We start from the raw sequence: 14,446 nt of genomic DNA on the forward strand, positions 1-14,446 counted from the left end.
AACTTCTCCGGGGTCTTCTTGGTAGAAAAATTATTGCAACAGGGTGCAGGAATGAATATTAATTTTTAATAAAGAATATATCTAAAATCTATATATCTATACATTTTTATATATATATATATATATATGAAAGAAAGATATGAGGTGGGCTCGGCCCAATGGCCTCATAATGCTTCATTTTTAATTGAATTTTCTCGATTTTTTGAGTTTTTAAAATTTTAAATTATCTTATATTATAGAACTAGCAATAAAATTTTTTGAAATTATTTTCGGTAATAATATTCCATTTAAAGAAGACCAAGAATATCATAAAATTTATTAGATAATACAGTGATTTTTAATTGAAGGCAATATTAATTTTATGAATGGAATTTTCTAGGTTTTTATTTTTTTTATTTTCTCAATTTTTTTTAATAATTTTTTTTAAAGATCACATAATAAAATTTGCTTTCTTGATTTCTTTAATTTTTTGAGTTTTTCAAAATTTAAATTATCTTTTATTATAAAATTAGCAACAAAATCTTATGAAATTATTTTCGATTATAATATTTCATTTAAAAAAGACCAAAAATATCATAAAATTTTTGGATATTGTGGTGATCTCTAATTGAAGGCAGTATTAATTTTTTGAATGGAACTTTTTAGGATTTTATCTTTTTATTTTCAAAATTATTTTCAATAAAAATATTTTTTTAAAATATCTCATCATAAAATCTGATTTCTTGAATTTTTATAATATATATAACATAATATATTTGAAATAAATGAGAAGATTTTACTATATGTATAGATATTATTTGATAATCTTGAATTTTTTAAATAAAAAATAATATTTCATCATATCAATATTAACATCAAAATAAGTATATATTAGCATATATTTTATGAAATGATTTTTCTAGGTTTTTATTGATTTATTTTTATTTTCGGAATTATTTTAATAAAAATATATTTTAAAGATATCTCATCATGAAATATTATTCTTGATTTCTTTAATTTTTATAATTTATATAGCATAATGTATTTGAAATAAATAAGAAGATTTTATTATATGTATAGATATTATTTAATAATCTTGAATTTTTTAAAATAAAAATTAATATTTTATCACATCAATATTAACATGAAAATAAGTATACATTAATATATATATTTATATATAATATAAATATATAAATATATGGTTATGTGGACAACTTTCAGTATATATAGGAAGAAAAAGTATATATAAATTATATATTTATATATATATATATTCATTTTTAAAAAATAGATTATATAATATTTTATAGATATATATATATATATATATATATGAATTGTGTTTTCTTTTTAAAAATAAATCAGATTTGTTCACTGAAAAAGAAGAACAAATCTGATCATATTTTATATAGATTTTGTATGATAATTATAAACAAAAATTATTTTACACATATACATGGGCCTATTTAGCTCTCAAACAATACGTTTACAACTAGAAACGAGCTCTTGAAACATATGCGAGTGAGTTGATTCAATTTATGCTTTGATTTTTCTCTTATTTTTATCATAATTTTTCTTTTTTTTATTTTTCTCTAATTTTTGCTTATTTTCTCATATTTTTTTTCTCAAAATTGGTGATGTAAGTTTCATCTATCGAAAGGCTATCCTAATACGTAAACTCTCAGAAAATAAGTTCGTTTACCTCTTAAACGTGAATGTTGGTTGTTTATTTTATTATTTTTATTTCACTTTTGATTCTCGAAAAAAAAATTTCTTTTCAATTTTTAATTATAATTTCTTTTCATATTAGTGTACTATCATGTGTAATGCACGGGCTCCATTACACTATTAGTAATAGAATAATCTACGATACATGGTCAAGGAGAATTAATTATTACCATCATGATAGTTATCATAACTAAAATTTATCATTCCACTTAAGTAAGATTTTGGATTCGAGTCCGGTGAATGTAAAAAACCCATGCTGGGAGAGCTTTATCTCTTAGTAACCTGACCCAGCTTGACTAGATTAGTCGAGACCCAATTGGACTTTCGAATATCAAAGTTCACACTGAAAAAAAATTATCAATGAATGAACTAATGTGGTTTGATTTAAGTGGTTTCTTATTTTTGTTAAACTAGATTTCAAATTCGAGTGTTAGTAATGGAAAAAATTCATGCTATGAGAGCTTTACTCCTTAATCGCTTAACTCGACTCAACTAGATTAGTTAGAGCCTATTTGATTTTGGGATATCGGGTCCACACCGGAAAAGTTATCAATGAACTCATCGATTTCAATTCAATGCTGAGGATGCTGCTGGTGATATGGGTTCACGAGGACCCGGTGGCGCAGCCCTGGGCCCGGAGGCGGAGGGGAAAGATCTCGGAGCTGTAGACCTGCACGACGGTGCCCATCCCTACGGAGAAGAAGGCCACGCACGAAAAGGTAGAGAGGATGCAGAGGACGATGGCCCACAAGAGCTTGATGGAGCTGTGGTTGATGATGCTGAGGCAGGTGGCGATGGAGATGAGGAAGCCGATCGTCCCGGCGATGCTGCTGAGGAGGAGCGGGCGGTGGCCGAGGCTGTCGAGGAAGAAGGTGGTGATGAGGATGGACGAGGACTTGACCAGGCTGACACCGACTGTTGCGAGCAGCTTGTGGTCGGAGTCGGTAATGCCGGCCTTGCCGAATATCTCCAGGCCGTAGAGGACTGAGCGGATGCCCGACGCCTGTTGGAGGAAGTGGATCCCCACGCTGGTGATCAGTATGTGCCGCACCGCCGGCGTCAAACGGAGGAACAGCTCCTTCGACACCCCTGACCCCTTGGTTCTCTTTGGTACCTGCACTCCCCAAGTGGGCCCCAAAAAAATATTTCGACTTAATGAATTTATTCGCCAATGTTAAAAATAAAAATAAAAATAAATAAATAAATAAACCAATTTTGTCTTAGCATCTCTTACCCACCTGAGCGGTCTCATCCCAGCTCGGCTTCGTCCTTAGAGTCGGAGGTCTTGTGGAGGCCCCTTGCTTCCCCAAGACGGCCCTACATGACGAGCCACCAATGGCATGGCCATGTTGCTGAATCCGATCACCATTGATGGGATGGCCCCGATTCCGAGCATGAACCGCCACCCGAGGTGCAATGGCATCTTGGAGAAGGCATAGCGAACTACGTAGCCAAGGAGTATTCCGGCGTTAATGATGAAGACCTGGGAGCATGTGGGAAAACATTATGATAAATAAACAAACAAATGATATAATACATTTAACAAAGATTGTATTTGTATGCAAAGTGAAGCCGGGAATAGGGAGCCTCGAGTGGAAGCCGGGGAGACCTCAGCGGTGTAGACGGGTGCAATCATGAGGGCGTAGCCGAAGCTGACCCCAGCGACGACACACCCGAACATGAGAAAGGCATAGTTTGTGGCAAAGCCCATGAGGACGGCTCCGGCAAAGAAGATGGCCCTGACAAGTACTATGGTTACCGGTGGCCCATATAGTCGGAGGTCCTACCGATTGCCGCCGAGTCGAGGAGGGAGATAGAGTAGACGTTGAGGATTCCCATGAGAACCTCCTCCTGGACTACTGTCATCTTGATCTCCTTCCTTATGAAAATCACCGGCCCACTCATCACATGATAAATAGAGTCAATTCTTCGCATTCTTTTATGAAAAATTATTGTGCATTTTTTTTTTGTTATAAGGAAGGCCCATTGGTCCGGTACAATGAAACATGAAATCCTAATAACTAATAAATAAACATAGATAGTCGCATCAAATATTTGACATTGAATCTCTTGACTATCATCAAGTAAGAGCGTGTATTATTGTGTTACATCTTTTTTTGTTTCACGACGCCTTTATAATCCGCTTCATCAGATATATATGTCATTTCCCAACCAAAATTATTTATGGCTAGGTTTTAATTGTGGTTCCCGTAGCCAAGCAATATGGAAGTCATGGAAGCCAAGATTGTGCAGGCAAATGCGAACTTGTTCCTCTGGGGCTTCTTCGGTAGGTCGAAGTCCTGTATGGATTTCCCGTAGTTCAGGTGCGGTGCCGCGACGTTTCTCGTCCTTGCTTCCTGCTGGTGCTTGCCATCTCTCAAATTAGCAAATCTTAGCCACGTGGCCAAGAAAGAGACAGCTAAGGGCATCTCTCTCCACTGGGGAGCGAGAGATCCTCGCCAGCCGTCGTTGGCTATCTTGTGCCTCTGCAAAGAGACCCATCCTACTCAGATAATTGGCTACCGTGTGACAACCTTGGACCCCACATGGCAGCCAATTTCCTTTTTTTTTTAACATTATTTTTCTTAAAAAAATGAAGTAGCCGTTGGTTGCAAAGGCAGCTAATGGCTACAAAAAATTTTAAATTAAAATTTCTTTAATTAAAATTTTATGAATTTTTATTAATTAATATATTTTTAATTATTAATTTAAATAATTTTAAAAGTTCTTTTGTAAATTTTTAATTATGTTTAATTAATTAATATAATTAAAATTATTAAGAATATATGTTAATTATATATAAAAGTAGTTATATTAATTTAATTAATATAATATGTATATGGGGTCGGATCATAGACACTAAAGTCAAAGATACTGTTGGAGTAGATGTCTCATTTTTTCATAGAGTTTATCTCTATCTGACATGACGCCTATGTGACAGTGTAACGCCTAGTCCAAAAACAAGAGTGAAGACCCATTGGAGATAGCGAGGAGAGGTGAAGTCTCATGGATATTATGTGCATAACAAAGCATGACATAGTTGACGGGAGCTTATCCAATCCCAGTCCAGGGTTCTATAGTCAATTACAAAATTCAACATAATATACTACACTTAGATTATGTTCATTTTACAGACTACTGTATCCATTTTGAGCCTTCCTGGACCGGTCCTCACCTGGACTAGATAAATGCCCATAGTCGATAGAGCTTTTTTTTTGCAAGATGGTAGGGCCAAGGGACTTAATGCTTACGTCATCCTCGGACCGTGAATTTCTCCAAAAATAAATGTTTCTCTTTTTGGCAATGCAGTTAATTCTTCATGTATAATTGTAATCAAATTCTGTTTGAATAACCAACAAAGTATTGATTGAATGGTAAGCAGTTACAACCCCGTAAGGAGGAGAATATAAGTTCAAGCTTTCGAAAGTGCACTTATTGGGTAGAGAATAACTTTTAATACTCGATTCCTAAAAATTGCGAGTATAATATCACCCATAATTTTATTACAGTAAAAAATTCTTTTTGGGTAAGTTTTTATTCCACGTGTATATAGCTTGGATAAATAGTTTTATTCCACGTGTATATAGCTTGGATAAATAGTTATCTTGTTATTTTCATTGGTAATTATATTGCTTTAAATGTATTAGAGATTTTACAGCGGTTGACTAATAAAAACAACCACCATGCAGTCAGATCTCCTTACGTAAGATCATGGTCGTGAATTTTTTTACCTTAAGATTTACCCCTCATAATTAACTCTTGATATTTTCTGCCACGCATCTTCTCGTTGATGCTCATTCTTGCCCTTGAACGAGCTAAATCCACTTCGATATTAAACCGAATCAAAATGCACCATTTTAATCAGATAAAAAATAATTTAATTACTTAAGGAAAAAAGAAATAATAAAGTAATACTAAACAAACTTTATTTTCTCTTCATTTTCTCCTATTGAAAGAAAAATTCAATCTTGAAGAATCCCTAAAATTGACCGTGAAAAATTCAATCTTGGCTCTGCCGACAATGGAGGCATAGCAATGATGTCTACCTGTTCTAAACATTAAAAGAATTCATTGGAATGATTATAAAAGGGTTCATCGGATATAATCGTAATTGATTAATCACGGCGGTAGATTTTCCAAGAAGGACCTGGAGCTTCATAATATCATGAAGCCCATTGTTCCATGTGACGGACATTAAACCCAATTCTCTGACTTAAAACATTTTCCTTGTTTATATGGAGGGGTGTAATAATTCTCATAATGCTGTGAGTTAAAACATTTTCCTTGTTTTTGAAATTCTTGCAAGAACTCCAATGAAAAACTGAATTTTTCATTGGATTGAAAAATTCAATCCAGGGTTGTTGGGCAGCGATTGAGGGACGGTGCCGAGCATCAACAAGATTGAATTTTTCACGAGCAATATTAGGGATTCTTCGAGATTGAATTTGTTTTTTTGCAATTGGTTCTTCTTCGGTTGGAGAAAGACGAGCAGAAGATAATGTTTGTTTAGTGTTTCTTTATTTTTTTAAGTAATTAAATTATTTTTTATTTGATTGAATGGTGCATATCGATTCAGTTTCATATTGAAGCAGATCTAGCTTGTTCACGGGCGAGATCGAGAATCAACAAGAAGATGCATGGTCGAGAATATCAATAGTCAAAGTATAAGAGGTGAATTTTAAGATTAAAATATTTAGGATCCGTGTATGGCCAGAATCTTACATAAAGGGATCTGATAAAAAAAACCGTGATGATTGTTTTTACTACTAACAGTGGTAGCATCACTTTAAATGAATTTGGACTAAAATTTTTAGATATCACTTATGTTAACTTTTGTTAAAAATAGTCAAAATCAAATTTCTAAGTAGAAACGGAAGAGGGCTCATATAATCAAATCGTAAAATCGAATCATAGAATCGTAAGATTATACAATATAAAAAAAATAGTCTTCGAAATATAAATATAACTATAAATACGTGTAAAGAAACACGCTAAAATAAAGTTCAATGCATCCTTTATATTTGAAATTAAATCTAAATAATATAATCTCTATTCTAATAAATTTATTATCGTGGAGGAGAAGAATTTAGGCTATACATAAGGCGATCTTCAAGTGCAGGGTTTATTTACATTTTTTTTTTGTATATTTTAAAATCAATTAATTTAAGAAATGGAGAAAATGAAATATGGAGCCCACTTTTTTGCTATTTCATGTTTACTTATTATTTTATTATGTTATTCTATAAGTTGGGGTGGTATCTCTTGAGTCACTAATAGATGGCTCACCTGACCCACATCCCTTCAGTCTTTTTATCGTCTTTTTCTTCCTCACGATTAGGGTTTTATTTCTTCTCTCCTCCTCCAAGACAAACCAATCAAAGTTTCCTTCTGAACTGATCCCATACCAGAGAATCGAATCAAACTTTGACGAAAGTGTGAAAGAAATGAACCACCAGATACTTGCGGAAACGTCAAGTTTACCGATTTTACTTCTTCAACTTGCGATTCCAAGCTATTCGAAGTCAAATACCGATTTTGTTGCGCGTTGACTCGCCGGAAAAGCTGATTTTACGAGTTCGAATCGCGTTTTTGACTACCTTATTTTGGTAATACAAATAACTAACTTTGAAGAATTTATATATATTTGTTTTAGACTTATTTTACACCCTTCGCTGAACACAGGATCGGGTGAGAATGGGACTTTAGGGCTTTAACTTGAGGCCCAGATAGTCGAGGCCTCGCGACAGCGAAGGGAGCCCAGCAGCCCAACATGAAGAGACAGCCCGTTGACATGATTTTGGGCGGGAAACTGAGCCGGGATCTGATCCGCCGACTCGACTCCGAGCGAGGTCTGACTCGAAGTCACGGCAAAACCCACATTTGGTCCGGCGAGGATAGGGAAAGGCAGCTAGTATCCGGGAAAAGGCTTTTCTTTTTTCCCCCTCGATTCCAAGGTATTGATACGAACTTGCACTGATGCATACAACAAGTGGACCGCCGCGGGCTACAACTCGATACAATATTCGCAGCAAAGGCATTGAGAAGTGAATCCTGATCTTTCTCCCACTCTATGTTATATATATATATATTATACATATATTTGAATTGGTAAATTCAAATGTAAATTGATCGATTGGAATCACATAGGCAATTAATTGATTGCCTTGCTGCCATCAGTGACCACCACGAGGACAAGACGAAAGAGATCACTCACTGGCCTCTGCTAGGTTATTCTGTATGACGCAGAGATGGCTCGAACAACCATCTCAACCTCATTTGTGGCCAAATGCGGCATGTGCGTGGACTCTGGAACCACATCTATCCCAGCATCGGCAACCTTTATCGGCTCAAGTGGCCACAACCTTCCGCCCTTCCGGTGCGGTGATGATGGTCATTGCCAGGGGATTGGTGGGATCGCAATTAATTCACGGAATTGATTCCGGAAACAGTCCCTGAACAATTGCTTTGCAGCTCCCTTTGTGAACGGGCTAGCAGTAATCAATCAAACACAAAAAGAGGATGGGGTAAATGGCTAAAAGTCGAGATGAAAATATGTAACTGTGAAATACATAATAATAGGGAAGTCTTCGTCATCTGAATTAACCATCACTCGATGGGTGTAAGGGACCGAAACTATTTCATCTACGGAATATTTGTTGCTTTTCCTTTGGTTTAAAACGTCGGTTCCAGCACAGGACAACAGAAGAAGTAAAATGCAACGGGACAGTTCATAATACGTGCAGTGAGGTCCACCTAGGAGTTCGCTGTCGATCATTTCGGCTTCCCTACCCCCACAAACAAAGAACTTGGCCATCAAAGAGAGAGTGAAAAGTATCCATCAACTGGACATGCCAAGGAGCAATGAATGTATGGAAATGTTTTGCAGCTTTCATATTTCCTTTCACCTTTAGCTCTCACCTCCATGAGTCTTCTCCCAATAATATGTAAGTGGACCCATCTCTTTGGAGGAAAAGGGACACATATGTTATCAATCCACATTCAATTAAAGAAGCGATCCGACTTCTTCCGCGCGTCAAGTAAAGAAAGAGAGAGGTCGTCGAGGGGACTAAAGTTCTTGTCATGTTTTGCTACGAGTGGAGAGCGAGAGCTGTCTTCCGTCAATCACACGACTTCATGGAGGTCGGCGGTACAGTCTTCTGACCCGACATTTATCCGGTGCATATTCAGTCTTTCGACCCGAGATTTAGATTGTTCCCTTCTCTCACTTCCTCTTTCTATGGAGCAACCCGATGGATATATCAAACATGGGTCGTCCGCTTTGACGACACGATAGATTCTCAGTGATCGCATCATAGAATTTTAAGGAATGTTTGTTGCGACCAAACAAGAGTTTGTTGAAGCGGTTTGACGGTTGTTCCCCTTAAATAAAATTTTCGGTTTGAGTCTTGTGAATGAGAAAATTCTTGACTGTGAGAGTTTTACCGGACTCGAATTGGATTAATCATTACTCATTGGGCTTCTGAATATCATGATACGCACTAAAAAGAAAATCTTTTTTGCGACTAAAATGGATGAACAGAGACGAAATTTGATTAAGAAAACACAACAAAAATTTTTGAAACAAAGCAAAGTGCCCACTTGCTAATGAATGAACGGACCTGTCAATAGATATGTCATCTTCATCGTCTCCAAACTCCGATGGAGCTTTCATCAGTAACGAGCAGAAGCAGCTCCGTCAGTTCTCATATATTACCATCCTCCTTTTGTCTTAATTCTTACATATAAAAGGAAGAGAGTGACAATCAACCAAAATGTTGGTTGAGTGGTAAGTAGTTCATCCCGGAAAACACAAGTTTGAATCTTGGGAATCGCACTTATTGGGAGGGAGAATAACCTTTAATACTCGATTTTTCGACTGAATTAGTCAGAACCCATTAGATTTTTGAATACCAAGATATACATCGAAAAAAAAAAAAGTAGTAAGAGAGTGGCATTACATGTAAATTCCTCCAAGAATCGAGGGTGATGATTTTCCCCTCTTTCTTAATGTAAATACTTTCATCAAACACCTCCTTTTCGGTTTCCGAGGTTTATATTACTTTCCAAGGAAATGCATAAAATAGATAATTTTTCTTTGGTTTGGTTTCCTAAGATAGACTTAATTAAATCATTGTCGGTTTGATATATAAATTTGGATTCTGGAATCTTTTGTGCCCTCTCAATATATTATCATTTTGTTCATTGGCTTTTGGCATTTCGATGAGACAATCAATAATTTGGATTGCACAAAAATTAAGATAAAGTCAACTTGATTTTCTCTCTCCCACTATTTTAAGAAATGTATCTCCTTGGGTTAGAACCTACACATGCAAATCTTGATTTCATCATAATATGAATTTTGATTGCATAATTTTATGAATTTCTTAACAACGAAAAAGATGCGAGTCTAATATTTCACGAGATAGAAGCCCAACATATCGGTATCTCGTGACGAAGCAATCTTGCCCCCTTCATTTTTTTTTATATTAAATATCTTTGGAGTTTTCTTGGTAGGAAAATTATTGCAATAGCAGTGCAAGTGTCTTACCCCTTTTTCTTCTCTAAATTCTTGACTTTTTCATCCTTAAAAAATGACTAAAAATAAAAGTAGTAGTAATTGGTCTTTTCACTTAGCGATTTTACTTGACCACCTTCGTGGTCAACAAAATAGTAAAAAAATTATTTTAATTATATAGAAGAACAAGAAACATTTTTTTTCTGGGGACAGTGTAAAGGAATATGTGTGTACATGACATCATGGAAAAGTCTAAAAGGGCCTATATTTTTTTGACCTGTTTCCTAAAGAGTTCAATGGCCATGAAAACGAGACCAAATGTAGTAGTGATATCTTGGCGATGACAGGTCTGATCGAAACAAATTAATAATACTTAAATCATATAATAAAACACAGATGGACAACAATCATCGAGTGTTTTAAAATATAAATTAATATATTACAAGATGAGATGACAAAGTATACATTTAGAAACTCTTTTTGCCTCACCCCAAGCAAGAAAGTTCGGAAGTACCCGAGAAAGTGACACCTTAAATGGAGAGTTAATAGTATCGAAAGACTTGCGATAATTTCCAATTTTGTCAATATAATTTCATTACATGATTGAGAAGCCATTTCACTGATAACAAGTCTCGAAAATTGAAAAATGTAAATTTTACCCACTAAAATGGCGACCGGAATTTTTCATCCTAATTTTCTAATTTTCTATCATTTTTTCCCCTTTTCGGTTGAAATGATTTTTCTTTTCCTTTTCCATAATCTTTTTCGATGACTTCTCTTCCATAATTTAATTTCTTCATCATCATCATCGACAATATATATCGCTTGCCACCTATATTTACCGAATTGCCCTTGCCTAACCCTGCCTATTACCATTTGTACCCTCACCCAACTGGACCTCCCCCCTACGGCCGCCGTCAACGTTACCGTTAACCGCCTTCTTGTCCTCCTCTTGGAGGTCCCTCAGCGACGTCTTCCACCGGAAGAATCGGCCGAAGAGCTTCTCCATCTCCTCCAGCGTCCTCCCCTGCGTCTCCGGCATCATCGTGTAGAAGAAAGCCCAGGCGGCGGCGGCGATGGCGGCGTAGAGGAAGAAGGCGCCACCGATGGTGATGGCCCTGTTGAGGGAGAGGAAGGTCATGGTGAGGACGCCGCTGGTGACGCGGTTCACGAGGACCCCGGCGGCGCAGCCCTGGGCCCGGAGGCGGAGCGGGAAGATTTCGGAGCTGTAGACCCACGTGATGGGCCCCATCCCGATGGAGAAGAAGGCGACGTAGGACAGGGTGGAGAGGAGGGCGAGGACGATGGCCCACATGAGTTTCGTGGAGCTCTGGTCGATGATGGTGAGGCAGACGGCGAGGGAGACGAGGGAGCCTATCATCCCGGCGACACTGCTCAGGAGGAGCGGGCGGCGGCCGAGGCGGTCGAGGAGGAAGGTGGCGATGAGGATGGACGATGTCTTGACGAAGCCGACGCAGATCGTGGCGAGGAGCTTAAGGTCGGAGTTGGTAATGCCAGCCCTGGTGAAGATCTCCGGGCTGTAGAGGACCACCGCGTCGATCCCCGACGCCTGCTGGAAGAAGTGGATCCCCACGCCGGTGATCAGTATGTGCAGCACCGCCGGAGTCGGGCGGAGGAACAGCTCCCTCCACACCCCGGACCCCTTGTTCCTCTTTGGTACCTGCACTCCCCAAGCAGGGCCGGCACAAAGATTTCGACTTAAAACACTTTTTTCGACTTAAAATGAAAACGTTTAGTTACATGTACCGGGTAAAACTCGACTCGGTGTTTAACAAAAAAAAAACACCAAAATGATTTTGTCTTAGCGTATCTCACCTGAACGACATCGTCTTCACACAGCTGGGGGATCCCGGCGGCTTCCTTAATATCGGCGAGGCGCAGCTCGGCTTCCTCCTTGGAGTCAGAGGTCTTGAAGAGGACCCGCTTTGCATCCCCTAGACGACCCTGCATTACGAGCCAACGAGGAGACTCTGGCATGGCCATGATGCTGAATCCAATCGCCATTGACGGAAGCGCCCCGATCCCGAGCATGAACCGCCATCCCAGGTGCTGTGGCAGCTTCGAGAAGGCATAGTTCGACACATATCCGAGGAGTATTCCACCGTTGATGAAGACCTGAGAGCATTTTCATTCAGTTTCTCAGTTAAGTGTGTTTAGGGACCACGGAAGAACATGCCTTCCTTTTTTTCGGCATGAAACGGGAAAGAACATACATATAAAAAAAGGGTGTGTAGTGCGGCGGTACCCTTATTTATTAACATTTTTATTTCAACTAGGCACACAGTCCCCCCTTTAACCGAAAATGAAAAAATTAAAGCCGGAGAGAATACCTCTGGGAATGAAGTGAGGAATCCCCTGGCGGAAGCCGGGGAGACCTCAGCGGTGTAGACAGGAGCAATCATGAGGGCGTAACCGACGCCGACCCCAGCAACGAAGCGCCCGAACATGAGGAAAGCGTAGTTTGTGGCAAAGCCCATGAGGAGGGCTCCGACAAAGAAGATGGCCCCGGCGAGTACAATGGTGTACCTGCGACCGATCCAGTCGGAGGTCCTGCCGGCTGCTGCTGAGCCAACGAGTGAGTAGACGTTTAGAATTCCCATGAGAACCTCTTCCTGGACATAGGTCATCTTGATATCCTTCCTTATGAAAATCACTGCCCCACTCATGACACCAATATCTGTCCACAACAAAAACACACAAATTTTTATTTTACAAAAAAAAAAATATGTATGTATAAAATATAGAACGTCGTCAAAATGATTATTATCATGGGGTTATAAATATTTTTCAACTTTATTTTAAATCCCAACACCGAGGAAAAGGAAAAATAAAATCTCCAATGATTCAATGAAAAGTTGGGCTTAGAATACACTCTTTTGGTTTGTAATTCCACAGTTCATGGAAGAGGAAAGTGACGACACCTTTCGTACAACACCCAATCAAAACGCGAGTAGGAAAATCATTGCAGCAAATAATAAGTTTCAAAAGTCGGGGCTAGTTAATGTTTAAGAGAAATTTGTCTCAATTAACTGAAAACATCTCTTAATTTAAGTAAGATCTTAAAGATATGATAATTTTCAACTCTTGACATCCTTTCGAGAAAATACACTGTGCTTTTAATCCGTTTCATTAGGATATACGCCGCAACCGAGGAGAAATGAGGAAATTACTAACGAACTCGGATGTTTATATAGTTGAGAATTAATCAGTGGATAACGAGTTTGTGGTTACCATAGCCAAGCAATATGGAAGTCATGGAAGCCAAGATTGCGCAGGCCATGGCGAACTTGTTCCTCTTGGGCTTCTTCGGCGGGTCGAAGTCCTGGATCGACTTCCCGTAGTTCGCGTTCGACGCTGCCCCATTTCTCCTCTCTGCTTCCTGCAGCTGCTCTGCTGCCATCTCTCTCAGATTAGCAAAGCTCTCCAACACAGGAAGAGAGAGAGAGAGAGAGAGAGAGAGAGAGAGTGAATAGAGTCTTATGGATATGTGCGGAAGAAAGCATGTATGATATATAGACAGAGCCACTGTATGACTGAATGCTAACATCATCTCGGACCGTGAATTTCTCCAAAAATGAATTTTCTTAGTAACATAATTATTTCTACCAGATTTTCTTCTTTATCTGGTGTTTTGCTTTATCTTCATGTATAACTGTAATCAAATTCCTTTTGGATAAGTTTTTAATCCACATGTATAAATATCTATACATAGCGGATATATAGTTATCTTATTGTTTTTCTTTGGTAATTCTATTGCTTTAAATGTATTATATAACTAACATTTTTAGATTTCACTTAAGTTACTTTTTGTAACGGGTGTAATTAAATTTGGAGAATTTTTATATTACATCAATAACCAACACATATTCATTTATTTTCAATGTAGGACAATATTGCACGAGGAGTACCCATGTGTGAAAACATTGCATTTCTGTGTTAATCGAGAAGTTTTTGAGTGATCCTACCTTACCACGTAGCGTGAAGAAACACTAATTTAAAGCAATAGGTAGACTTTGCCATAAATTTCAATTCTCGAACTTCCATATTCCTCTTACAAGTAAATTTCATACTATTTTATTAGGTTAAAAGAATAATAGATATATTTAAACTATAATTCCTTGTGTAATAAATCTAACAAATAGGTGATACTCGCCTTGTATATTTTTCATTCGATGTTTAGGTGTCATCCAACAGATTTGA

At 37.7% G+C, this 14,446-nt stretch overlaps 2 protein-coding genes and 1 pseudogene across 2 annotated transcripts; all 3 read right to left on the reverse strand.

Annotated features, from left to right (window-relative positions):
* Window positions 1–1,924: 1,924 nt before the first annotated feature.
* On the reverse strand, window positions 1,925–2,875 carry LOC116205610 (probable polyol transporter 6; the record flags this gene model as incomplete). The annotated part of the gene is made up of 1 exon (XM_031538242.1): window positions 1,925–2,875. A coding segment is annotated over one exon (561 nt), but the record flags the coding sequence as incomplete, so codon positions are not given.
* Window positions 2,876–2,958: 83 nt separating this feature from the next.
* Window positions 2,959–4,154, reverse strand: LOC116204182 (annotated as a pseudogene).
* Window positions 4,155–10,771: 6,617 nt separating this feature from the next.
* LOC116203479 (polyol transporter 5-like) lies at window positions 10,772–13,712 on the reverse strand. Its single transcript, XM_031535213.1, has 4 exons — window positions 13,478–13,712; window positions 12,577–12,923; window positions 12,062–12,361; window positions 10,772–11,906 (listed from the first exon to the last, which is right to left on the reverse strand). The coding sequence occupies exons 1-4, from the start codon at window positions 13,644–13,646 to the stop codon at window positions 11,082–11,084; spliced, it is 1,641 nt and encodes a 546-aa protein (XP_031391073.1). The 5' UTR covers window positions 13,647–13,712; the 3' UTR covers window positions 10,772–11,081.
* Between the last annotated feature and the right edge of the window lie 734 nt (window positions 13,713–14,446).

This window comes from Punica granatum, chromosome 4 (assembly GCF_007655135.1).
Source record: "Punica granatum isolate Tunisia-2019 chromosome 4, ASM765513v2, whole genome shotgun sequence".
Lineage (NCBI taxonomy): Eukaryota > Viridiplantae > Streptophyta > Magnoliopsida > Myrtales > Lythraceae > Punica > Punica granatum.